Source organism: Cebidichthys violaceus, unplaced genomic scaffold (assembly GCF_023349555.1).
Source record: "Cebidichthys violaceus isolate CVI_PGR_0920_01 unplaced genomic scaffold, fCebVio1.0.p SCAF_54, whole genome shotgun sequence".
NCBI classification, from domain to species: Eukaryota; Metazoa; Chordata; class Actinopteri; order Perciformes; family Stichaeidae; genus Cebidichthys; species Cebidichthys violaceus.
The window spans coordinates 564,401-591,936 of record NW_027176750.1 but is presented as its reverse complement, the minus strand read 5'-3'; the positions used below and the strand labels follow the sequence as shown (position 1 = coordinate 591,936).

The 27,536-nt window shown below is 43.4% G+C and overlaps 1 protein-coding gene across 11 annotated transcripts; it reads right to left on the bottom strand.

The window, feature by feature from the left end:
* Window positions 1-53: 53 nt before the first annotated feature.
* On the bottom strand, window positions 54-27,452 carry LOC137888432 (reticulon-1-A-like). Of its 11 annotated transcripts, none has more exons than XM_068731825.1 (10): window positions 26,686-27,452; window positions 21,718-21,756; window positions 20,397-20,450; window positions 17,199-18,656; window positions 5,031-5,238; window positions 4,129-4,267; window positions 2,344-2,413; window positions 2,086-2,132; window positions 1,711-1,769; window positions 54-1,253 (listed from the first exon to the last, which is right to left on the bottom strand). In XM_068731825.1, the coding sequence occupies exons 1-10, from the start codon at window positions 27,233-27,235 to the stop codon at window positions 1,211-1,213; spliced, it is 2,667 nt and encodes an 888-aa protein (XP_068587926.1). In that variant the 5' UTR covers window positions 27,236-27,452; the 3' UTR covers window positions 54-1,210. The 11 variants fall into 11 exon arrangements, with proteins under 11 accessions (XP_068587926.1, XP_068587924.1, XP_068587925.1 ...); XM_068731823.1 differs by having other exon boundaries at window positions 17,199-19,082; window positions 26,686-27,268; XM_068731824.1 differs by lacking the exon at window positions 21,718-21,756 and having other exon boundaries at window positions 17,199-19,082.
* Between the last annotated feature and the right edge of the window lie 84 nt (window positions 27,453-27,536).

The following is a 27,536-nucleotide window of genomic DNA, read 5'->3' as shown; positions in this document are numbered from 1 at the left end:
AACAGGAGCTAACTGGAGTTAGCCGAGTTGACGGACAGATGAGGAGGCGGGTCTTTCTTCGTCTAGAAGCTTTATTGATAATTGTTTACATCTCACAATGCATTCCACAAACACGGCTCCCGGCTGGAAGCTTTTTATCGTCACAATTGAAGTATGAAGTTTATCATTCACAATTATACTTGCATAACAAAGAAATGCTCAAAGGTTTCCCAAAGTCACATCAAGTTGCAACTTCATTAAGATATTTGTTCCACAGACAGTATGGTTATTTTTTTTTTTTGTACTTTTTTAAAATCCCATTTCATTTTTTTTTTTTCACTTTTTAAATATTTAAACGATGTGGATGAATGTAAACGTGTTTCTTCCAGAGATGTTTCATTACTAGACAGCTGCGAATGACATGGAAATAACGACTTGTATGTAACTCATGTGTTGTATTCGTCTGGCAAAGGTTTTCTAGGTGTTTCTAGCTAGAGTTACTCAGAAGCGATGACGTTTTTTTTAAAATGGTAGTACCCCCCAACCCCCCCCCCCTAAACCCCCCCAAAAGACGTTCACAAATTCGTCACATCGAGGCAAAACCACGCAGCAGGTCACCGAGGAAACAATCTCCAAGCTTCAGGGACACTATGGTGCTTCAGTTAAACAGCTAAATCACAAAATACTTCTAACTCAGTAATCATAGCAAAAACAACAACAGAGGAAATACAAATGAGGTGCTGCTCGCTCTCTTAAACGGCAGACGAAGGGAAACAAAACAAATATCTCCTCGCTTTGAAAAGTGATGGAAGTAAAACACCCAAACTCTACGGAGGGAGCGTCTGACTTCCCACAATGCACTGGGTGAGGAGAGGGAGGGTTAACTCATGATTAAAAATGTGTTTCTGTAAGTTTCAGCAAACACAGAACCGGATGTTTAAAACTTGAAATAAAAAAAGGTGAATCATCGCGCCGACCTCGGTGTCGTGAACCTCAGACCTGCTTCAACTTCTCCAGAAAACACACAAACAAAACAAACAAACAAAAAGGAATTCTGAACTGGAAAAAAAAAGTGTTTTTATTATTTTGACAAATAAAGTTAGAAGGGCTGCATCCACGCCAGACCCTTCCTTCAGCCTTTTCTTCATATCTCCCATCCCATCCCCCACCTACACAACCCCCTCCTTCCCTCTCAGGACTTCCTGAATCCAAACTGAGACTTCTCGTTACTTCACTCTACTTTGCGTTTCATCCCGGGGACCTTCGCCTGGACCCTGGAGATGACAGGAAGGAAACAACAATTATACCAAGTGGTCAAAGACGGAAATTAATGGGGAAAAAAAATAAGTAAAATCTTTCAAATTTTTAAATTACAATATAAAGACAGATTAATAAAATTGCTTTATTAATTACCAAAAGTAATGATTCGTTCTTGATCAGTAACACATGTATGTAGCACACCGCTGATCAGCAACAAAGAACATTTATAAGAGGTAAAGTAATGAAATGGTATTGAAATAATAAAGTTGAGCCTCTTGTAATTTGTAGTTTTGACCATTTCATAATTTTGACTAACTGATCTGTCCTGTGAAGCACAAGGACATAATTTAAAACTGTCCACATTCTCCGTTTTCAGTTGAAAACCAGTTTGGTTCATTAGAGCCGCTCTCGGGTCGGCCGGCTGATCTCAGGAGGCAGCTTTAGGAAAGGAGAGAAGGAAACACTACTTACTTTCCAACGACGTCTTTGACCTGGTTGTTGACCAGAGCCACGTAGTGATCGATCTGAGCCTGAAAACACACACAGACGAGCGGTAACGCAGTGAACGGACGCGTTTAGACAACGTTACAGCAGCAGACGTCTAAATGACTCGATGGAATAAGTCCAGAGGAGAAACGTCTCTTTGTTGAACAGACTGACTTTAATGTTTCTGTAATTCTTATAGTTTAATATGCGCATCATTATTGACTCAATCGCTAGTTTCTACAACCACACGCGTGTAAAGCAGGAGCATATTTATATAACTGGAAAATTAAGTCTAATGTGGGTCCGCCTGGTCCCTTTAGACCGGTTCTGATCCACGTTGAATCAGTGGTGAAGACTCACCTGGTGTTTCTCATAGACGATCGGGCAGCTGAACAATCCGATCAGAGCTGAAGAAGAAGAAGAAGAAGAAGAAGAAAGAATCATGTGACAGCTGCTTCTCGTTAGTCGGATGTAAAACTACAGACAGACACTGAATCTCTCGCAGAGAAACTAAAAGACGATGTGGTGTAATTCTTCATTTCGCCACCAGAAGGAGCCAAAATGAGAATAGTTTGCACATCATTAACGAGATCTGTTGACATGCGACTTGTTCCTCACCCAGGATAAGAATAGTGAGGCCGTTGAACAAGGAGCCCACGTAGGTCAGGATCCACATCAACCCAGCGAACTGCAGAGAGGGAGACAAATAAAACGTCTTTTATTATGAAAAGATCACAAACAAGGAAGTGGAAAAAAAGAAAAGAACTGCTGTACTTCTGTTAAGTACCTCAATTCTTTCACTTTGTACCACATTTATTTTGCAGCTTTAGTTGATTCACAGATTATTGATACAAAATACAATCAACTAATACATTATGTAATATTATAGATTAAACTACTATTATATAATATATATTACTTTGAAATAACTCAGCATAATGAGTACTTTTAGGTACTATAAGTATGTTTTAAAGCCAATAATGATGATGATGATGCAGGACTTTAACTTGTATTTCTACTGTGTATTAGTGTGTTTTTACTGAAGTAACAGATGCGATTACTTCTTCCACCACAGCTCGCTCCTCTAACGACGATCGTTTAATGACAGAGAGAAATAAAGAGCTCCGAGTCGACACCAGTTAGAGCGAGTATCCTCTCAGGAATAACTCTTCTCATTAATTAATCATATAAACAGACACTCACAGAGCAAATCTAAAAACGTATGAGAGTGAATCAATCCGTCTGAGACGAGTCGTCCGTTTCTCTTCACAAAGAGTCAAAACTATTTGACACTGAACAGAAATATCTCAGCGGCCATGTTGTTTTCCGTAATGGACTCCGTTTAAAAATAAGATGATCGATCGTACCGTGTTAAGAGTGAATTCCTGTTCATTACAACGTTGGTTTTATTTCCACAAGACAATGATTTCAATTCATTTTTAGGGTTTTTAAGTAATAAATTGGGATGAAATGGAACAGGACCGGGCTGCAGAAACACGTCTGGTTCCAGTGCTGTGATGCAACGAGAGCGCTTCTCTGCTCGTGTTCATGATGAATGTGGAAACAGCCCAGAGCGTCGAGACCCAAACGCGGCCACGGTTTAGATTTGTGACATTTCAAATGACCTGCTGGTGTAAACTGGTAACAGGAAACTAATCAGGGGCAGACGAATAACCGGAATATCCCATAATGCATCCAGACACACGTGTTAGCGATCTGTTCCTGAGGCTCAAGCTTCCTCCTGACGGGATTAAAAGAATCAGACTTTTTTTTTCTCTTCTTTTTACCCTTTAAAGGGAAGTTCCTCTGCACAGCGCTGCTCTCAGATCTGTATTTGGACTGCTGGTTGGAGGGTGCAGCGAGGCGACGACAGGCCTCTGACAGCTGCAGAGCTCTGAAAGCTCATCCGTTACCAACACTGATCTACGGACGCATTAATCTACTGGAGGTGCTACCGATTAACATGGCTGAGCTTTCATGAAAGACTCTTGAGTGGCAGGACAGGAGGTCTATGTCACGTAGAGGAGGGCAAAAGAAGCTCACCATTTAAGGTGAAGCTGTTTATTTACAGGTGCGTCTCCCTCGTTAGTGGGTCTCTACATTTCTAGACAAAACGACTCGTTCTTCTAAACGATATTTCCTCATTTAGTGTAAAAAGGACCCTTTAGCATCTTCAGTGATTACTGGATCTTCATGGAGGACCCAGGAGACCCTCAGGCTTCATTATGTTTCTACACCAATATATTCAGGTTTGTCATTTAACTCATCATGCTGAGTACTAGTGCAGCTCCTGTTGCTGCACCTCCTGCCTGTATTTAACACTTTAAATACTCACGTGTATCTAAATATTAATGTTTGTTTATTTCCAGGTCTAGTTAGCGTGAACCAGACGACGCCCCTCACCTTGATGGAGTCGATCAGGTCCTCGACCAGGAACAGGCGCCTCAGTTCACAGATGGTCTTGTTGAGTTTGGCCAGAGCCAAGTCGCTGTACTTGTGGACCACGTCCTCGGACAGCGCCACCTCCTGGTCCAGGTACTGCCTGAGAGGGGCAGCAGGAGAGCGGGTTAAAGACAGAGCAGAGACGACGACGAGACTTTAAACCTCAGCGAGAGGAACGAGAGCTGCACGAACACTGTCGAATGTAGAGAAATCGTCCTGTAATGCGACCTCCTAAGATCATGTTAATCTGAGCTAATTGGCCTCTAATGTGAATAAACACAGTAAGAAGGTTTTGACGAGGAGCCAGGAGGGAGGATGAAGGACCAGCCGGCTCATTAAAGAGTCCACACTGTGCACTCAGTGAGCCTATAAAACTAAATAATATAATAAAAAGGACATAATGTAATGTGGTCCAGACACACATCATAACCTCGGCAGACAGACCACAGCGCCTGCAGCACCGATTGATAATCAGGATTAATCAGGTCATTGATTTCTGTGATGAGATCGGCCGAGCTTAATTCCCCAATGAAACCAGACTTTTGATGCTTGATTTTACGTCCCATGCTTCCCTCTTTGGACTGTATTTCTACATTATCTTGATACTTATTTAACTAGTTATGTGAAGTGCTTGAATATCTTAAAAAGTACCATTCAAATGTGTATTTTTATTTCTATTATTCTGCATTATGATGACTTTAGAGCTGGCTTCCTGCTCTCGCTAACAATATTAGCTGCTCTGCTGTGGATGGATATGAAAGCCTCTTCAACCTAACCACTGAGTAGACTGCAGAGGACCCAAAGCGAGAGTGACAGACGTAATATTCAGAGCCTCATTGTCTCTCCCCGTCTCTGGGACTCACTTGAATGGGTGCCCCTCATCCGACTTCTGGATGGCCTGCAGGATGCCTTTGTATATCCTGAAGCAGATGGTGACGGAGAGCAGAGCGAGGCCGATGTAGGAGCTGACGCTCACGATGCTGCACAGCGTCAGGGAGAGAAGGAGCAGCAGGGCGGCGCCGAACACCACACCGGTGGTCTTCACATCACGCCAGTAGAGGAGATCCACCACTGCAGAGGGAGGAGGAGGAGGAAGAGGAGGAGGAAGAGGGGTGGTTAGTGACAAACATCCAGAGAGACGTGACAGTTTATGTCCTCAAAAGGAGGCCTGGAGGGCTGTGCTGCATGTACGCTTTATTTAATATTGGTAATGTTCGGGAGTAAAGATGAAAAATCCACAATCAATTTGTTGTTTCAAACACCGTTTCTGCCTCCACTCCACTGTTACAACTAGAATCATTTCTCCTGGTGGGTGAATGTGATGAGCAGCTCCTAAGTTGCTGTCCTGAGGTCAGAGGTCTCATGATGTCATCCCTCACTGCAGCTTCTGACTCACACACTTCCTCACTTCTGGGCTTTTTGGAATTTCTTTACACTCCCCCCCCCCCCCCGATGACTACTTCCCTCTGACGCAACCACAGCTCCGCCGGACACATCGGAGGTCATCCGCTATGACTTGCATGAGCATTGTTTTATTTTGCCGTCCAAAACTCACAAAATGCCGCCCCCCCCCCCCCCCGCCCTGGGTATGAAAGGTCTGATTCAGATTTCTGTGGATAAACATTAAAACTCTCCAAACACACTTCTCTTCTCTTCTCCAGGATTGTGATGAAGAACAAAATGGCTGCTAACAAAAGAGGGCCGTGAACAACAATAACAATAGAACCATGCAGCAAAGGAAACAGACATCTTTACTGAACAGCAGCACCGAAGCGGCCGTAATATCGATGGGGGAGATTTTCTTAACTCCTTCACAATAAAAGCACGTAGAGGTTTACAGACCCCGCTGTGAGGCCGCATGTCAAACACATGTGATCTCATGTACTGTAGCTAGACAATGTTTGATTTCTGTCTAGAGCTGCAAATATAAATCGATTGAGAGATAGTTTTACATCACACACACACACACACACACACACACACACACACACACACACACACACACACACACACACACACACACTACATTTTGTTGGAGTAGAAGTTCTTAAGTGTGAGTGAAGAAGAGAAAACTCGCAATTAGTCATAATTGCGAGTCCAAAGTAAGCTGTAGAGGAACAACCTTAAAAACACTCAGAACAACTAACTTCAGACACTTATACTGTATTATTATACTGTATTATTATACACTGTTTCAACAGTGGTGGAATGTAGCTCAGTACATTTACTCAAGTACAATTTTGAGGTACTTGTAGCCTACTTAATTATATGTCATTGAACTTTTAATATACTTCTGCATTTTCAGGAATTTATCAACTTGAATTATGGAATTATTAACAAAATAAGAGCCATGAATACAAACCGCAGTAGCAGTTTTTAAACATGGAGTCTTTCTGACGGATGGGTGCTGCACGGAGCTCCTTCACTCTCTACGGACCCCAAAGACGGGGGGTGGGGGGGGGGTTGAACCGCCCTGGGAGACAGCTGGGCTCATGACCCGGGTCCTGCACTGAGCACGCTTATATTTCACCAGGGAATTCCAGGCAGGTCAGTGGACGAGTTTAGCAGTGAAGGAGTCCTGGGTTTCCTGCAGCCTCTGACGTCGCTCACAGCCGACACATGCCGTACTTTGTGACTCTGAATGACAAGAGTGCGTCGAACCGCCCGCTGGCATCCGACAGTGCAATGTTTCTGCCTTGCTTATTGAAAAAAAAAGCTAAAGAGTATTTAAATGTACGGCTTCAGTTTCAAAATCAAGATCCACATAACAAAAGACAACAGCGCTGTTATTTTAGGGACCCGGGACCGGACACGTCCAGAGATAAAGAGCGTTTGCCGATAAATAAAGCGACATTAAAATGCAAACTGAGGCTGCAGGTGAGCTGATGCACACAGAGAGAGAGAGTCAGGTGCTCAGCACCACAGACCGACCGACCGGACACAATGCGTTTGGCAGCCGACCAAAATATTCAGAAGCCAACAAAACGGGCTCAACGGGCTGAAAACCTCAAATCAGATTTTATGCCAAGTGGACAAATACAACCGACCGCTCCGACTGCAGGACATTAAGCCACTAGATGTTGCATTTATCCCTCCCTCGTTCCCCTGTATTCACTGTTAAGGACGCATGTAGAAGTATGCGTCTTTACGTTGAGTATAAAGTACAGAGATTCAGAAAGAAAACAGAGATTTGAAGAGTACAAATGTTGTATGTTAGCTCACCCCTTGGTCTTTCTGCACAGTTACCTAATAAATGAGATAAACCAAGAATGGCTCATTACTTGACAGGTTCGAAACAGACACCACAGGTAGAACATTTATCAACACAGAGAAAAACAAGCACGTCAGACGTTTCTTTTTGGTGCCGGAGCTGAAATCTAAGCAACCAAAATGACAAACATTTTGCTTCTCATTGTCACATGTGACTGCAAATTCAATCTCTTTGGTTTTTGGGGGATTTTCCGACAAAAGACATTTGAAGACGCTGCCTTAGCGTCTGGTGAATTTACGAAGGTCATCGTTTTAACAATTTTTGGGAAATTTCATAAGGAGATAAAAAGGTCAGCAGATAAAAACCATAATGAAAATGATTGTTAGTTGCTCCCCTACTTGATACAATTCTTTGATAATCAATTATCAAAGTGTCACTGTTTGTTTGAATGACACTAATAACTTGCAGTAAAACCTATGATACATTAAACCTGATTAATATTGGTTGCTTTACATATTAATGAAACATTCACATCTGCTCCATATGTTAGTATAAGAGAGAGAGAGACAAAGACAAAGACAGACAGAGAGAGAGACAGAAACATTTCCCCTTGGGTGATCAATAAAGTAACTATCTCTATCTAGCGTTAGATCAGAGGGGTTTCCAATAAGGATGACGCCTATAGGCTCCTTTTAAACAACCGCAAAACGTGGTGTCAGTCGTCTCACTCACGGTTATTTAGACACTATAATCATTAGAAACAGATGCTGTCTTTTAGGGAAGATACGTGCTTACTACGCAGAGCGGGGTTTACATGTGGGCGTTGACAGCTATCTTAGCTAGCACGTTAGCTGGCAGCTAGCTCTCCCCTTAATTATCTAACTGGTCAGCATGCTAACTAGATGCTAGCTCTGTTAGCTACGCAGCAGCAGCAGCAGTACGGTGGCCGGTAGGTTTTGACAAGAGAGACGTTTGTCTGGATGTGAAGACAAGGACAGAGTAGCAAGCACGAGGAGGTGGGTGAGGAGCACGAGGAGGGGTATGTTCCGCGGTCCAAATGTGGCCGCCTGGCTACATATGGTAGCAGTAGCGTGCTAGCACCTCCGGAGCCAAGCTAAAAATAGTCTGGTATGACCTCCGCAGACGGCCCGATATCCGCCTCCCTCCCTCTCTCCGGGCTGATCCAGCCACGGTGCTCATGCAAATTCTAAACCACCGACATAACCGTACGCAAACGCGGCATGTAAACGAGGAGAGCGGGTCGGTAAACAAAAGATTATTAACCAGACTAACCCTGTTTGGCGTCCATCTTGAACCTCCGTTAAGCATGCAGCGACACGGCGGCTCCGCCTGAGCTAGAGAGGTGAGAGCGAGGCTGAGAGGAAGAGGAGGGAGGCAGACATGCGCAGCTCGGCCTCTTTAGATGGACGACTGAATTAGTTTTTTTTTTTTTTTTTTTTTTTTTTTTATAAATAAATGACGTTTAGCTCCTTGACAAATCCTGAATAGTGAAAATGAAAGAGGAAAATGCCCTGATCCAAAACTGGACAAAAACTACCACATGCAACATATCTTAATTTAACTGAAGAGGGTATTTTAGTATATTAATAATTGGGTTTAAATGGAGTTCTTTAAAGCAAAACTGCTGCCTGTTAACGCAAAACGACAAACTAACCTTAGTCTGAAAACACGAAAGGTCTGAAGAAATCATTAAGAAAACAGACCTGTAAAATGCAGCTTTTAGATATAACATACAAAACCACTTTTACATTTGATTTCTGACAAGGAAAACACATCGAATAACTGCCAGACTTGTGGTTATTTGATAAAAAAAAATAGAAAATAAACAATCTTTCCTCTCCTGTATCTACTAAGGAAGTCCAGCAATATTTTAAAAATGTTTAAACTGTCACTGATTAAAATTTGATGTCATTGTAGTGAATTTTAAACACCAGGAGTACTTGGTTACCAATTCATGACAGATTCACAACCGACTTCTGAACTTCTTTTATGCCATTTCTTTATGATCCACATCAACTGTTTTGACACCGATTAACATAATCAGGAAATTTAAAATTAATTCATATTTCATATAGTGACACAGCACAATGGTCAAAAGTCTGACGGAGGCGTGCGTGTTAAAGGCCGTCTGTTATCGTGAAGAAATCGGTATCTAAAATAAAGGATCATGACAGCAGCGGAGGGAGGAGGCGCTGTGTTGCAAAACCCGGCTGTAAAAGGACAACCAAGCTCCAGAAATGCCAAGCGGAATAGATCAAAGTTAGGAATTCCAATCCAACACACTGGAAGGAAAGAAAGAAAGACCGAGCATCAGTTAAAAATCCATGTAAGGAACTGCCAGCCGCCCAGTAACACCAGGTGGTAGAGCCACTGGCTCCAAAACAAAGAACAATGGATTTAAAAACCAGGCCCGATTATAGGGGAATATAATATACGTCTTATACGTTACAGTCTTTAATATCACGGTGGACTGAAGGCTAGAATCTTTGGACTCAAAACAATCATCCTGGGATTTTATGGAGCTTTGAAGTAATCATCCAATACTTAACATATATTGTAGATAATTAACATTATATTGCACGATACTGTGCTCGGTCCAAAGTCTTGTATTTTTGTGCCAAAGCTGCGTTTTTGACCGTCAGAACAGCTGACGGCTGCAGAACCGGAGGGGAGACGTTCAATGCATTCAGAAACCCGTGAAAGTGGAACGCGTCTCACCGGCAGGTTCACGCTTTAAATATGTGAGCAGTTACTCAAACAACCTGGTTCTGAAGTCGTTTGTTCCCCTCAACGGAGCGTCACCTTCAGATTAACGCCAACAGACGCATCACATCCTCCACCGCTGTGTCGCAGATTACAGATGGAGGATCACTCTGATGGATGTGATATAATCTAGAGTTATTGCTTTAAATATTCAGTTTACTGTAATATAATTAGTGCGGCGAGGTAACGCAGATCATCCACACAATTTAGAAGCTGGAAAACATGACAGATTTTACAATTTTGCTTGAAAATAATTGCTGATTAACTTTCTTAATCCACAAATCAATTCACTGACTAATGACTAATCTAGTCACTGATAATGTCAAAGAAAAAACATTGGATTTGTACTTAATGGGCTAAAACATGGTCCTTTTTTTCTTCTCTAGGCAAAGAAAGTGACTGAAATCTTAAAGGATTGTCGAGTTGTGAAAGTCGACTCATCGGTTTGGTCTTTTCCTTCCTTAATGAACACATCACAACGACCTCAGGAGGAAGGTGACGAGTCATCGTTGGTAATAAATAATGTTCCTTTTTCCTGTCGACAGACACTGTTGAACTTGCAACATGAAGCTCGATTATTTCACTTCTATTGCAACGACAGTTTATTACCCACACACACACACACACACACACACACACACAGGAAAGTGCTTCTTCACTGTAGTCCTTTGTGGCGTCACACAAACCGTCCCGACAGAAACACAGCGGACACTTCGTGGTCCTCGCTCGTTACCGGCTCAACTGAGCCGAGCTGACACACACACACACACACACACACACACACACACACACACACACACACACACACACACACACACACACACACACACACACAGAGACACAGAGACACACACACAGAAACAGATACACAGAGACAGACACACAGAGACAGACACACAGAGAGACACACAGACACACAGACAGACACACAGACAGACACACAGAGAGACACACAGACACACACACACACACACACACACACACACACACACACACACACACACACACACACACACACACACACACACACACACACACACACACACACACACACACACACACACACACACAGGCTTCAGTGTTGAGATGAGAAGCGACAGCAGCACTACGATGCAACGACGGCAGGACACATGAAGATCAGCAGACAGCAGGACTCTGCATGTGATAACAACAGTTTCTATATGCAGACGGATCCCTTTCCATTTTATTATGAACTATAATCGTGTTATTCAAAAATAAAGAGGGCAATAGGATTTTACTGCCATCTGGTTAAAGTAAGAGCAGGAGACGATAACTCCCGATGCAAAGCGTCACACTTGAGAAAAGACTCCAGGATGAACTGGATCAAAGGACGCCTGAAGTACGTCTGCATCCAGCTAATGATGGACCAAGCCAACTGCACAGCTGCTTTAACCCCTCAATAGGAGCCCACAAAATGACCATTTCTATATCAATTAAACTTAGTTTTTCACGAAAAATGAAGGAAAATCAAACTATATTCATATTTATTGTACTATTTTATCGTTTAAAAACCCTTCAGAGGCGTCTGGACTTGCTCGGACGAGTAGTGTGCATGCGTGACACCGAGAGTTTATTCTCTTGTGAGAAATGTTTATCACAATATCCCACAGCACAGAGTGTTCGCTGTTTAGATCGCTTGTTTCACACAAAAATATGAATTTTTACATCATGTATGATGAGGAAAAGCCGCAAAATCCTCACATTATCACCCTAGTGGTCGCTAAATAACCTGTTGGTATACAGAGGACGAAGTGACTGATAATGACAGAAATCCAATGTTCCTGCACACAAAATACTGCGACTGTACGTCACCGATTATCCACTTCCATACTGCAGGAACACACCGTGATGCCGGAGCTCTAAAACACCAAACATTTAACTTCTTCTATCACACGCTCGGGCCTGACTCTCCTCCAGCTCATTAGCATATTCAAGGGCCACTAGTCGATCATTTAACTGTCACTCTGCTCACAGATCCCTCCTCCTCCTCCTCCTCCTCCTCCTCCTCCTCTCCTCTCCTCTCCTCTACTGTCCACCTTTGGTCAGAGTGGCTGACCGTCCAAAGGTCTCCTCTGTAGCTGCTGCAATCATGTTATCTGCGAGGACTCAGAGCCTCCGGGTAGATAAGCAAGAAAACAGCAGAAGGAGTCACCATCAGATACAAATCGCACTGTCAAGAAAAAGTAGTCCCGCAGAGGAATGAAGCAAGAAATTAGTCGAGAAATTTGGTTTCGTTTGAGTCGGTGAACCCAGCAGTGGGACATGCAGGGTGGAAGAGCTCCAGATAAATGTGCTGCAACGTCTGACTCGGATTTAACAATCGATTCGTCTCCGTACCAATGTCAAATATCTATTTCCCTCAGTCAGCAGGAAAGAAGAGCCGAAGCAATAAAATAAAAAGCAAGCTATTCGGGACGGCGTTCCTTTCCCCTTAAAAGTTCCCTGCAGCAGTGAACACCTCCCACCCCGCTGAGGGGTGGAGGTGTTCACTGTCCAACAACACAAAAGACAGAAAAAGGTGGAGGTATATATACCCTGTTCTCTCCAGTGCTTGGCTGCAGGCTCGCAGTCCACAGAGTTGTTCTCCATGCCGTCCGTTCAGCAAACACACATTCCAGACGGAGTTGCCGAGCAAGAGGCACTAAATGTGGGCGAGTAAATGTGTGTGTGTTTGGCTGCAGGAGGAGGAAGAGGAGAAGGAGGAGGAGGAAGAGGGAGGGAGGGAGGGAGCAAGGCTTCCTTTAGGGAAATGACTGCAGCGAGCGAATGAACTCCCTCCTGTCAGCTGACTGTCTGCTGCCAGCGCTCTGACGCAGCAACTATAAACGTCTCTGCCTCACCCTCCTCACCCTCCTCACCCTCCTCCCGCTCTGATCAGCCTCGTTGGCATACTCGCCCTTCCCTCCTCCTCACCACCACAATCTGATCTTCCCATTCCCCCTCTTTTTCTCCTTCCAATTTCTCCCCCCCCCACTTTCTTCATCCCTCCTCCTCATTCTGCCGACGAAGCAGTAAGACAGATAAACAAGATAAACGATGTGAAACTGATTCAGTTGTATTTACTGTACCAGGCAGCATCAACAGAAACCTACACGCCTTTTAGATTATGAGAAGTGAAAAACAAAAGCGTAACATTTTCAATCCACTACCAAACAACACGATGGCTGATACTCTGCAGGGCCGAGTGTCAATAGTCTCAACTGGCATTAAATATCTGGTTAGAATCCTAATGTTTACTGCTGCAATCAATTCTTGTCATTATTGATTATTCTCGCAATTATTTTTCATGTACATAAAATGTCATGTTTTGATTGACCAACAGCCCAAACCCCAAAGAAGATATAAAAACGTTAAGTTAAAGTTGTCAGTCAACTAATCAGCTGATCGTTTGATCCGATTTGAAGTTTAAGTTAAATCTGTTTAGAATCATTTTTGTTTCAATAAAAAAAAGGAAAATCCTTAAGAGATTGTTTTTTGTCCTCATCTCCCATGAGGCAATAAAGCAAAGTGAAGTGTAATAACAGTAAATAATGACTGCAAGTTTGAGAACAGGGAGATCCAAAAAAAAAAAAAGTGTACAGCTTTGTGCGTTACCGGCGTACATCTGACTTCTATCTGATTATGGGACAGAAGCAGGGAGTTAGCCTGAATCATCAACGTTGTAGTCGCTGACTTCTTCCAGTAGAGGGAGCTGGTCTCATTTTATAAACCCCTCTACTTGCTTCTCTTACAGCCTAATTCAAAAGGGCCTGACTCTTCAAGACACAGACCTATAGAGGTGTGTGTGTGTGTGTGTGTGTGTGTGTGTGTGTGTGTGTGTGTGTGTGTGTGTGTGTGTGTGTCTTCAGTTGAAAAGGAGCAAAGACCGGATGAATTAAATCAAAAGCTAAATAGATTGAGGTTTAGATTTGATACGACGGGTCTTCATATAACACGAAGAAATGATATAACGATAAGTTTAAAGAGGTCAAAGCTCAGCACTATTGAATTATAATAAATGTTGTGATTATCAATAACTTGATGGATTTGTTCCCCGTTCCATGAGATCTTTGTGTTCAGGACAGAGTGTCCGTGTCTGTCCCCCCCCCCCCCCCCCCGGCTCTCCTATCACTCTGCTCCGCTATCGGCAGCCTGGTCACCTCCAGCTCATGAGAGGGAGACGCTCTGGTGTTGAAAGAGCCGGTTACGTAAAAAGAGAAGAACACAGTGACCCTTCACCGGGATCACTTTGCTCTGCTTCACTAATGACGACACACCCCCAGAGGCCCCCCCCATCATAAAACTGTAGACTTCAGTCACACAGATTATTGATGAGTTTGTGTTGATGAATGTTTTTCTAACATTTCCATGGTTGGAGGTTGAACCCACTGACTCACCACAGACAGACTTGCATGCTTTCTGCAGCTTCAGGGCGTCGTCACACTAACATTTACTGGGATTTCTTCAACATGTTGCTTAATCTACTATATGAAACATTAATGATTATATTAATATGTAATAATTGGTCATTCTAAAGTTACTTTTGTCTGGTTGTTTTCTGGTAAATGGCAAACAAATATTAGGTGCTGGTCGTTGCAATGACATTTAAAGACAAAGGCATTTGCTTATTTTCAGTTAGTGCAAAAATAATCAGCAAATGCAATCTTAACTCATTAAAAACCGTATATTAACAGTAAAAAACCCACATAATTTACATGTCTCCAGCTGCTTGAGGCCACCACAGATGCAACAAAGCCCCTTTTACTGCCAACAACCAGGCTAGTCATGAGAGACAATTACTCAAACTATTCTGATAATCGCCTTTTCATTTAAAGCACAAATGTCAACAAAGATTTGCTGCTATTACTCTTTGGTTTCAGCCTGTTGGTCAAACAAAACATCTGGAACATTGGGATGAAACTTATTTTCTTTTAGAATAAATTAATAAGAAAGCGGATTGTTAGGTGCAGCCCTAAACACACAAAGATGTGAGTACAGTAAGGACAGAACACTAGAATGTTTGAGTCGGTAGGATTCGTATCGATAGAGAAAACTGAAGCGAGTCGCTGCGTGAAGGGAAATGTCTGTTCAGATGGCAGCGCTGCACCTCCAGTTGTGTAATGAAGAACATTTGCTGAGTGGTTTCTGGGTCGGAGAACCCTTTGTGGGCCTGCCAGTGTCGCAATGCAGGGAGGAGAAGGAGAAGGAGGAGGAGGAGGAGGAGGCTTTAATTAACAGGAGATCCCTCCAAAACACACTTAAAGCATCGCCAGCTCGTCCTACTGCTCCAGTTACACAGTCTGCAACACGGTGGATGGCATTAACATGAGTGTGTGTGTGTGTGTGTGTGTGTGTGTGTGTGTGTGTGTGTGTGTGTGTGTGTATATATATTAACTGATCAATATCAGTTTAAATACAACTGAGTCATCCATTAAAATGAAGAGTAAGCGGTTTGTAGTGTTCAGAGAGACAGCAGAGCCCCGGGGAACCTTCATCTCTTTCTAAAAGCCCAGAAGAAGACAGCTCTGCGTCCGTCAGACACACGGCCTCTGACACATCATTACATCACAGTTTATTCTCAGCGTTACAGTAAAAAAAAAAAAGGTCAGCTACTGCGGTTTACGACGACGGACGATTTGAAACTTGCCATGGATATTAGAGGAGCGGGTGGTAGCGCCACTAAAAGTTATCAAACGCATGAATTATGACGACAAAAGAGGATAATCCACTTCCAGAACCCCCCCCCACGTATTCCTGCTTCAAGCTGCAATTGAGGATTACTTTCAAAAATTGTTGAAAGAAATGGCGATTGTAAATTCTGAGAGGCCGCTGTGACGTCTTCCAATGTCTTTGCTTTGTCGGATTAACGGTCCAAAACTGAACGATGCTCAGTTTACTGTGATATTTGTCACTTTTGATTGATTGAGCCGCCGACGCGCCACGTTCTGACCGTACTTTGTACTTGAGAAACTGATTTTCTCTCCTTTGGACTGAACAAATGTGCTTTCTGCCATCGTTTATATGTTGTTTTTTTGTCATAGATGAACGCTACTTGGGATCTAATGGACTGGTCTATAATAATTGATCATTTATTGTATCAAACCAAGTTAAAATTCAGTTTAAAAACAAAACGTCTGTCAAATAACCTGCTGATAGGTAAATATTTAGAAGCTTCAACACACTCTAAAATCATTACAGCTTCAGGTATTTGGCACTGAGGTTTGATATTCAGTATTTATCCTCCAGCGCATTCAAATGTGATGCAATCACGATTTACAGGGTGTGGAGAGAGATTGTAGAGCCCATAAATCTAGTGACAGGGCGTGGTCGGTAGCTCTGGGTGTGTGAGTGTGTATGTAGTTGTGAGTGGGTGTGGGGTCTATAAAGGTGGTGTTGGTTTTCAGATTGGCAACTTGAGTTAATTCCAGAGCAGAGAGAAGCTGAAACCAGACAAACGTAATTCAATTTGACAGCAAAGATGGAAAAAAAATAAAAAAGGACTTTACGAGTGTTTGTAGGTGATAAACGTCTTATTTCTGCTCATCATGCATAAAATATCTTAAAATATTTTGTAGTAAAGACAATAAAAATGATGTTTCCAACAGAGCAGAAATAAAAAATGAATGTTATCACATTTTACTTACCATATCTTAAAATGCAAAAATAAAAATGAAGTTATGTTAAAACGAATGAGACAGAAATGCACAAAATGCAGCAAAAAGAACCACAATGAGAACACACAACCACACAAATTAAACCAGACTTCACAAAAGAATGCAAGGGGTTAATTATCAAAGAAAATGCCAAAGAGATGATGCAAGAAAGGAAAAGGTGACACTAACGAGGAAGTGAAGGGGTCTGAAGTGAATACTGGCAGCTGGTGGTGGGGCTGGGAGAAAACAACTGAGGAGAACAAAAGAGTGAAGATGAGAATGATGCCGATGAAGATGTAAGTGCCAGTGATAACTGGGTTGGATGTTGGGGGGGTGGGGGTGGTGGTGGGGATGGTTTCCATGCCGAGACTGGTTTATTTTACCTGCTCTTATGTTCACGTTTGGCATCTTAAACACTTTGCCGCCCTCAGCGCTCTTCGTAGCGACCGCCTCGTCTGGTTTGCGGACGGGGGAGTGGATGAGCGGAGCTTGGGATGGGGGCTGCTGGACGTCGAGCTTCTCCAGCTCGGCCTTGCTCTTCTGGGGGGAGGCCTGGCTGAGGAGGCGGTAGGAGCTCTGACTCGGAGCCTCCTCTTCCACCTTGGGAGGTGGGGCTACTTCGGTCATAGGTGGAGCTGAATATGGAGGCGCGGCTTTCTGCCCAAAGCTCAGGTCATCATCCATGGGGATCTCTGGGGGCTTGGAGGAGGCAAACTTGGAAGTATCCAGGGCCTCGAGGAACTCGTCGATAACGCCCCTGGGTGGGCGCTCGATGAACTCAAACTCCTCAGAGGAGATTTCATGCTCCGAGACCTCCTCGGCCATCTCTGGCTCCTCCACCTCCATCTTCTGGTCCATCTTCTCGGTTTCCACCTGGAAGCTGGCGGGGTTCTTGGCCATAGCTTCCAGGACTGGAGACAGGGAGTCCGCTGTTGGCGACTCCGAATCTGAATCCTCAGCGGCGGTCTTTTTGCTCTGGAAGTCCAGAGGCTCAAACTTCTCCTTCACTTTCTGAGAATCGTGGCTTGAAAACCAATCTTTCTGCTCGATCTTGACTGGCTTCTCTTCCTTGACCATAGTGGGGGTGGTTTCTGCCGCCTCTTTGACAAGATCGAATGCGCCAAAGCTCGTGTCGTCTTCGACTTTTACTTTGTCAGTCGCTCTCACTTCCAGCTGCTCAGTCATCTCCTTCAGCAGGGACACTTTAGCATCAAAGGCAAACGGGTTGTTAGCCGACAGATTGATCGGAGGGTTGGGCGACTCCATCATCCTCCGTTCAAGGATGGGACTCTGCTCCGGACTTCCCTCTGAGGAGCCGGAGTCCATTTTGTCGGGGTTGAGCGGGGAAGATTTCAGGATGTCTGGAAGCGACGGTGGCAGAGGAGAATCCTCTTCCTCCTCTTCATCATCCTCATCATCGTCGTCGTCTTTCAGACCAGATGAGAACCGGTTCACTGACTGCATGAGCGAGTCAGCAGCCATCTTGCCCGTCTCAAATGTTTTCCCCTCGTCTAAGAAAGATGGTGGGGCATCCTGGGATTCGCCGGTCTGGCCATACTGAACCAGATCCGGAGTGGGACTCTCTGACATTTTTGAGGCCCTGTTGTCAGACTTGGAGTCTCCAAAATGGGAGTAACCGCTGTCTGCCAATGGGGAAAAGCCCTCAAATGGGTTGTTATTCTTCTTCACCTCATACATCAGGTCATCATCTTCATCAGAGTGGTTGTCGTGCAGGTCTGGCTCGTACCTGGAAGAGCTAAAGGGAGCCGTGTCCTTGGAGAAGGTATCCATGGTGTCGCTGGAGTTGTCTTGAGATGCTAGGAAAGGTGAATCCCAGTGCTCTGTTGGGTTAGAGGAGGCAAGGTGAGACTCAGGGACCTTCATCTGGGGGTTCATGGGGGAGGGGCCAGTGGAGGACCTGTCTGAGCTAATCAGCTTCTCCTCAGGTGAAAAGGAGACTCCACTGTCTTCGCACGGATTATGAGGCCCTGGATCTTTCCCTAAACTCAGGTAAGGACCAGCTAACGGATCTTCCTTAATCTTACTACGGCCCGGTCCGGAGCCACCTTCTTCACCCACCCAAGGCATGTCCTTGGAATGAGTAGTGGGGGGTTTAGTGGAGAAGGAGGAGCCAAAGGATGCGGCAAATCCCGAAGCCGGGGGCTGGTTGGGACTCTCGGTCAGAGAGAGCTCCTCCAGAGAGTCGGGGGAGTGAAGAGGGGAGAGAGGAGAGATGGGAGCAGGGGAATCACCCTTCTGCCCAAGTGCTTGAGTAGAGAGGGAGGAGGGAGAATGCAATACAGCACATATCAAAGACATACTCCATTCCTTACAGTGCCCACCACACCTGGGTAGAACTGCTACCACAAACATTTTGAGGAACGCGAGACCAGACAAGTGCTGCTAAAAAGGTTGGCTGTGGCTGGTAGACGATACACACACTTCTGTAAATCAGTACGAGTATTGAACATCAGAGTAAAGGGGTCACACAGAGAAACCCAAGATTTAGCTCGTCTAATTTGGGCTGTTATCCAGATAAAGTTAACCTGTTAACTCTCGTCCAGATAAATTGGTTCTTTGAACGTAGTTCAGAGGACTGATCTGTTAATCCTGGATAAAGTTAGTTAAATAAAAGCAGCCCATTCTAAAAGCCATGATTAGCGGAGGGGAGGTGAGGTGGCCCACCTTCCCAGTAAGACACTGCGGGGAAACTCAGAAGTAGAAATATCTAATAGATGGTTATGATGGACATTTTCGCCATGAAATTTTGATGTCCAATTGTCCTACTTGACTTGAATAATGCTGCCCCATCTTCAGTTCCCAAACAACCAAGTTTGAGTAAAATGTAAAAGGCCAAACCTACAAAATAAGATCCTGTAATAACATAGAACCATCTTTTGAGTGTTGGAAAAGCTAAATCAAGCGAACCCTCAGGTAGGGAAGGAAACCAATTTGTCTTTAAAAGTCAGCCATGTTTTTTTGGAATCAAAAACAGGACTACAATATAAAAGGTTTCCAATGTTGTGTAGAAGACTACCTTCCACAGTCAGGAGCTGGCAGCATTTGTCTGGTGGTCTGTATTTACCACCCTGGTTTGATGCATGGTGGTAAAACATGTTTGTCCCCAGGTCTGGTGCCAATAAACCATGCTCAGTCCATCTTACAAACACAAACTATTAAGTGATGGTAGATAATGATTCCTCTCAAAGAGCTTACACAAAATACCGTTAAATAAAATTAATCAATATTGTTTCTGTCAGTCACTGAGGAGAATCATTATTCTGACTATGCTACTTGTGTTAAGTTCATGTCAATCTACTCTACAACAACAATCACGTGTGAGTCACAATGCAACACAAGCAAAGTCAAACATCCAATTTAGTGTTTTTAAGATATTAACCCACAAGCATCCGATGCAAACGCTACAATACGTGACAAAAACCTACAGCTTCTTACATGCAAAGGGTTGTTTTTGCCACTTCATTGAATAAGGGAGGGAAAGTAAAGAAGTGGTGAAAGAAAAATAATTTTAAAAAAAATAGAGGAACCGGTGGGGAAACAAGAAAGCAGAGAGAACTTGCCTGTAGGGAATTGCATCAGAGGATGAGGCTGAGCTTTAGAAGGAGAAGGTACATCTGTGGAGGAAACAAGAGAAAGCAGCAGGAAGTGAGTTCAGTCAGCCCAGAAGAGAAAAGACCAGGGGAAGGACAGATGGCGTCTTCATTATCAAGGAATGCAGTTAGTGATGTCTAATGTCTGAATGTGTACGACATAACGGTAGGCCTACAACGTCAGTAAGGCTCAGCTGGGACGTCTTAATTAGAGCTTCTGAGTGTAGTTAAAGATGGAGACGTGGGTCCCTGCAGGATATCCTTCACCCCAATTTACTTTTAAAACAGCGCAACGTTCATTAAATGTTGAATGTGATGATGTGTGGTTACATTGCTTACTCAGCCAGTTCTCTCAGGTGTGTGAATATTTGTTAAAAAGGTTTAATTTGGTAGTGAGGGGGGAGGACAGAGCATCGGCGTCATAGCGAGACTCAAACAGACGTGACAGGTCGCTATGGAGACAGATAAAGAGGGCTGAAAGCACACAAAAGAGGACAGCTGTCACAAGGAGACAAGAACAGAAAGAATTCCCCTCTGATCAGGTGGAAGTGATTACGATAACTGGTTTGTAATCCTCAGATTTCACAGAAGTGAGCAACAAGAGGGCAACGCCGGCAATTCAGCTGCATGCAGAACAAGCTAGGGAACAGAATTGTGAAAAATCAAATAAAAAATAACGTGAAAAACGTTCAAAGCTTTAACAGTTATGGAACTAACAGCACATTTTGACACGTCAACAACAGGACTTCAGTGACGTTCAGTGAAGTAAGTTCAACCAAATAACAAATAGTTAAAAACAAATTAAGCTGAATCACATGACGGAGGAATGATTCTGGTTGTTTCACCAATTTAACAAAACTGCATGTAGCAGTAAAATAAAGACGATAAATAAACTACAAAGCTATTCGTCATCCATGTGCGATGTCAGGTCGGATGTGTAGAAGTATACAAACAGGAAAAAAGTAAGTGACAAGAACCGAGGAAGTGCTCTTAAGCAAGGCACTAGATCGCCACAGACGATAGGAGAGAGCTTCGTTTGCATTGAGCAGCTCCCACTGTGAAAATAAAAGCAGGGTGGGAGACTAAAATCATAAAATCTTTGACAATCCAAGTCAAAAATCTGCATACATTTTAAGCAACAGTGCATCATGAGTCGATTGTCAAATCGATTGGATTCACGTACATCAGAAGCTTCAGAGAATTTGTCTGTAACACAATTTCTGCTGATCTCATGATCCGATAATCATTTGGCCAAATTGATTGTTCATATCAGGCCTCTTTGTTTGGTTACCTCTGCTGTCAAGGTTTAAGTTCCAGCCATGAAGAGGATCTGTAGGATTGAAACAGACAGGTTTAATAATAAACGAGTTGTAGGCTTATCAAGCGTCTCTTTTAAACGGGAACCAAAAGGATCCCAAAATCTCTTCCAGTCTAGTTCAACAATGTGACGGAACGCCTCTGAACAAAGCGGTTCAAGCTGCACCAATAACCAATGGTGTGACTCCCGTTATTAGTGAACAGACTCTTAAGATTTCAGACTACATAGAACAGTAACTGGGCACCGTCTTAGCAAACGTTACCAGATTAGAGTCAACATCACACGCCATCCCAAACATAGCTGGGAACGATGCACACTTCCTCTGGCTGGAGGCCGTTCAAGATTTGGTCAGTTTAAAGCCCCGACTTCTTAGCTACTACCTAAAAACGTTGCATTTAGTGTTGGCCACACATTGCAATGGTTGCCCGATAAGACATATTATATTCTCTAACTGACAGTTTATCTGCCTTGCTGTCCACACTGAGGTATTTGTCGCCTCCTTGAGCTATAAGTATCTCGATGAACGCTCCTACAGCGCCGCGCTGATATACGACTTCAGGCCCGACGGCTCACCTGCTGCCATCTTGTAAAATAAAGAACTCAATGTACGATTCCGTGCTTCCTGCTGGTTTAAAAACACACAGAGCATGTAACATGACCGGTTCAATTATTTACTAAGGCAGTCAACCAGTGCAGGTGGTTTTGGACTGGTTTGTTTAATGACAGACAGAATATCTGCAGAGACAATTGATTTAATTGTCTCTGCAGCAGTCTCTCCATAACCTACACAACCAACAGTTATACGAGCCTTTTAACTCCTACTGAACTGCTGACATGACCGTATATATATAATCAGCTTTTAATCTCTGGCTTTCCTGTCGCTGCTACTCAATAAATGGCAGAGAAATTAGTCAGAACAGAGCCAGGCTAGCTGTCCCCCCCCGCTTCCAGTCTTTGTGCTAAGCTAGGCTAACCACATCCTGAGACCATCGTCTGTACTGTAAGGACAGAGCGGATACCATCATCTTTATTTATCCAATTAAAGACGCATCAGCTTACAGTAAATCTCGATCAATAAGCAACAAGAAATGTCACAGATATGTTTGAGGTCTCATTACATCACTTTGAACACCCAGTAAATCGGCCCACTCACTGCATATATATATATATACACTACGCTTTAATAATCAGATTTTAAGGGACCATCATCAAACATGTTTTGCAGATATATTACTTTTATTTTACTCTCAAATATCATTATTGCTCTTTAAAGTAATGTGCATGTGTTTCTGCATAAATCAGGCTCAATCACAAACATTAAAGGCTACAAAAATACACTAAATACGTGAATATTTGCAGTATTTCAAGGCCATAAAATCAGCTCTAATGTGATGAGTCAGCACAACAAGGGTAAGTATGATCAGCTGTGGAACTCTCTGCTTATCACAGCGATAAGAGGCACGATTTAAAGCAGACAAACATGTGGTTCTCATAGTATTCTGGAATTTGACTCACATCTAGACTCAGAGCCAGCTGCTGTGTTTGCAGAGTAGAAAGTACAGATAGAAGCCACCTGGTGTGGCTGATTTTGGGTGGAGGGGGCCTGACTCTGAAGCCTTCACCAGGATACAGAGAAGACGACAACAACAACAACAACAACAACAACAACGCTGGACGGTGCACACTGAGCTTTAAGCCTCCGTGACTTGTGTGTCTGACGCCTCCCCCTCTCCATTTAATCCACCTGACCACTTCACAAGCTCTTCACAAATACACACCGACGGATGTAGGTGACCCAAAAATAAGATGTAGGCCGACGGAGATCGTTGATTAACCACCCCGTGAGTCACGCTGTCGGACGAGGCCGAGGGTGGCGACAAAAAGAAACAACGTTTTAAAGGGTGACGGGGGTCACGACGGGACTCATCGAATAAGAGCCATGTTCAGGGAAGAGAAGATGGATTAAAGAGAACAGAAGTGTGTGGGGGGGATATCTGGCTGCTGAGTCCTATTCATTTAAAAGACAATGATATGGTGCTGGTTTCTGAGTTGGAGCCATATTTCACTCATTATTCGACAATGTATGACAGACATTATGTGATATAACAGAATCATTCCTGGGTGTCATTTAGAAATGTCCAATATTAGAGACAAAATTTTCATTTTCAGTATCAATCTATCTGCCAATCATTTTCTCCATTAATTGATTATTCGTTTTTTAAATGTTAGAAAGCGGTGAAAAGATGGCCATCAAAATAATTGTCAGTATAAGATGACAGATAACCGACACGCCAAACCTAGAAATAATACATTTGAAAAGTAAGACCAAGAAAAGCAGCAAAGGTTTTGGGTTTTTGCATGAAATATGACCCATTAATTACAAAATAGTTCCCAATTATATTTTGATTTGATCGACATATCGATTCAAATCAACAGAGTTGTATGCTCCACTATTTATGATACCTTACCGAGAACTATTTCAACAAAATCACTTCTTAAATTCACCAAAAGTTGTCAAATCTTGTTGAAAACAAGCAGAAAACTAAATCTAAAACTGGCAAAATGTTGGTTTATGAACTATCTGATCAAAGAAGAAGTAAAAAGAATCTGACAGCTTCCATCTTTGATACTCAAGTCATTTCAGTTCGGTACCAAAAATGAATCTGGGTTCTGTGTGAGGGCTGCCACTTATAGCTAATCATTCAGTCTATAAGAGTTATAAAACAGTGAACAACGTCAGGTAGCATCTCATAAAGCCCGTTATGTTGCCAAAAAACAAACAATTTTCTGTCACATGAGACTGCAAATCTTCACAAGAGAGAAGCTGGAGCAAAACAAAACGTACGGATGAATAATCAATTTGAATATGAATACCAGAAAATCTCTGCTTCTCTCCCCAAAGTTCCTGTCTGCCTCTATATTGTATACTATTGAAAGACAACAATGCTGAAAATTATTATTTTAAAAAGTGAGCTTCTGCATCTCATGTTGACATTTAACTTTTAGGCATTATATAATTACATAGAGAGATGATGAAGGGAAATATTTAAAGAATGTATAACCAGCCTTGCAAGCCTTAACAAGTCAAAATGATCTAACTTCAAAAAGAAAAGACAGAACGAGAGTGATAAAAGCTGGGAGACCATCTAGAGATGAAAAAGAGGAAACTAATTTAGAAATGAACAGAAAAACTCTGTTATTAACCTTAAGTGTGGGAAAATAATAATGTTTTTGTCTATTGTTCATACTTGTGACTGCAATGCTTTAACTTGAGCTCACGGCTTATTCACCTAAACGGGCCTCGCCAAGCAGCCCCACCCTGTCTCTCTGCTGCCTGGAGGAGGCAAGACAGGCCTGTTAACCTGCTATCTGACACATCCCAATACACAACAACAACAACAACAACAACAACAACAAAAAGCATCAGCTCACAATACACAACGTCTGAAATCAAGTCCAAAACATTAACAACAAAAAAACGCCACTTGAAGATCATTCAGACCTGTGGTAGCAGCACAGAAGGAGACACAAGAAGGCCTCACGGGCTGAATTGTTTTTCCGGATTTAGGGTGTTGGTTTGGGAGGAGATGGTTGAATGGCTGATAATATGCCAACGACAGAGCGACACACGCATAGCACAGATTGAAGGCCTTTGGGCTTTAGTCTGGAAGTAGTATGGAAAAGGAAAAGAGCCCGACAGGGAGTGGACGCAGAGCGGATTCCTTTGTTGTGACTAATCTCTGGGTTACAAGCTTCGGTACACCGTGCTCGAGCTAACGGCCCCGTGCTTCCATTATCGGACAGGTCCTCCCCCCCTCCTCAACGTGGCCGCATTTTTTTATTTTTTTATTTCCTACTTCATTCATCCGCCATGATATACAAAAAGTCCATCTTACGTTTGTATCGTAGCTATTTGTTTTATTAAAATCTCCCGTTTTTTAGCTGTACGAACTATACATGTTCTGGCGTTTAGCCTACTTAAAGTCCACCTGACACCGGACAAGAGGAACCTGACACCCATCGGTGGTTCTTTTAGCTTTGTATTACAGGGAAGAGATACCCGGGTATGCGATTCCCTCTCAGCACCGTTATTTGGTTATTTGTGTGAACATAAACCGATAAAATCCACGTGTCCGATAATGGAGTTACAGTTAGCAACAGCGGACACGCAACGGGCAGAGTCACAGAACAGATGCTGCTCAGTCCGGCACAATAATGACAAGTATAACGGTGGAAAAAATCAAATATATTCCTGTGAAATGTTCAATATAACACGATTGATGTTAGTTTAAAAAAGAGCGAGTTGTCAACACATCGTTGAAGGCTTAAAAATGGTGCAATAAGTGCACATTATGCTTCATGTGTGGAAACAGGTGGGCCGCATCTCTACAACACAACCTGAGCTAACCTGTTAGCTTAGTCAACGGGTAAATATATAATAGGTAATGTCTGTGCAACAAGACTAAACATGGCTTCCTTTACAAAGCCATGTTGTAAAGTATATAAAGATGTACACACAGCTGGTTAAAAGTGTGTTTGTCCCCCGTTGTAAAAGGACAGCTTCACTGTCTGACAGCAGGTTATAGCTGCATGATGAATCTGCTTAAAGGTAGCACCGCTAACCGGCTAACCTCACTTTTAACGGAACATAAACGTTAACAAATCTGGGCAAACATTTCAATATGATTTAGTCAACTTTAACTGTGAATAAAGTTGGTTAAAAGGGATAAAATGTGGCGCCACACCCCACTTATTTATCTCCATTTGGGCGTCTGGAACGAGCTAACAATGCTAACGTTAGCCTACAGAACTGTTAAAAGATATAAAATACAGGTTTAACTACACTTCACTCATAATATACCGTTAATAAAAATACTTATGTATCCATTTAAATTGCTTTAAATCGCTCCGGTATAGAGTTGTTTCAGTTTAGACACTCACAAGATGCTGGAGCTGGTGGTTTCTCTGTCACCGCAGGTTGCTCTGCTGCTTCTTCTGCGGAGGCTGGAGCTGCTTTCCTGGGTTCAGCCGCTGGGAGGACGTCGATCTCCGGAGAAGGTTCTGGCTCAGGGACCGCCTGTGGCTCCTGTGGCTCCGGCTCGATCTGGGAGGACTCGGGTTCGACTTTCGGGGCGACAACTTCTTCTGGCTCCTCGGCAATTAAAGACGGGATGTCATCGGGAACGAAGGAAGAGAAGCTGGTAGAGTCCGGGAAGGCAGTCTCCTCCTCTGGCACCGGTTCCGGCTCCGTTACGCGCACAGGGTCCGGTAACGTTAATAACTCTTCTTCCTCTTCTTCTTCTGTGAACTCGTGTGGCGCACTATCTTCTGCTAAGTGGCGGTCCAAGGCGTCCTGAGCCCCGCCGACCAAGTCCACAATATCATCCATGCTGAAGAGGTCCTGTTTGGGCTGGTCCGGCTCGGCCTGGTAGTGGTGCACCTCTCCACCGTACAGAGTAGTGGTGGAAGAAACGTGTTCGTTGTCTGCCATTTTTCTTTTATGTTTTTTCCCCCGAACTGTCTTCTGAGGTGGGAAAAAAAAAGTTTCCAATCGGTTAGTTTTATTCGGGCTCGGTTTCCTCGTGTTACTAAACTTCCACTGAAACCTCACCGGTGACTCTCTCCGGTACGTCTGCTCGTGACACCGGACAGAGATGGACAAATGCGCCACACGACAGACGAGTCGGACCCGAGTTCCCAGATGAACGCTGAAGTTGAGAAGGAATGGAAGAGGAACTCTGCTGACCAATTACCTGCGGGTCAACCCCTGAGTGACGTGACCTGTGGCCAAT

Coding starts and splice junctions, on each gene's coding strand:
- LOC137888432 (XM_068731823.1), bottom strand. CDS start 27,235: ATGGCAGACAACGAACACGTTTCTTCCACCACTACTCTGTACGGTGGA. Junction 21,757..26,685: donor ACCACCAGCTCCAGCATCTT/GTGAGTGTCTAA, acceptor TCAATCCTACAG/ATCCTCTTCATGGCTGGAAC. Junction 20,451..21,717: donor CTTAAACCTTGACAGCAGAG/GTAACCAAACAA, acceptor TTTCCTCCACAG/ATGTACCTTCTCCTTCTAAA.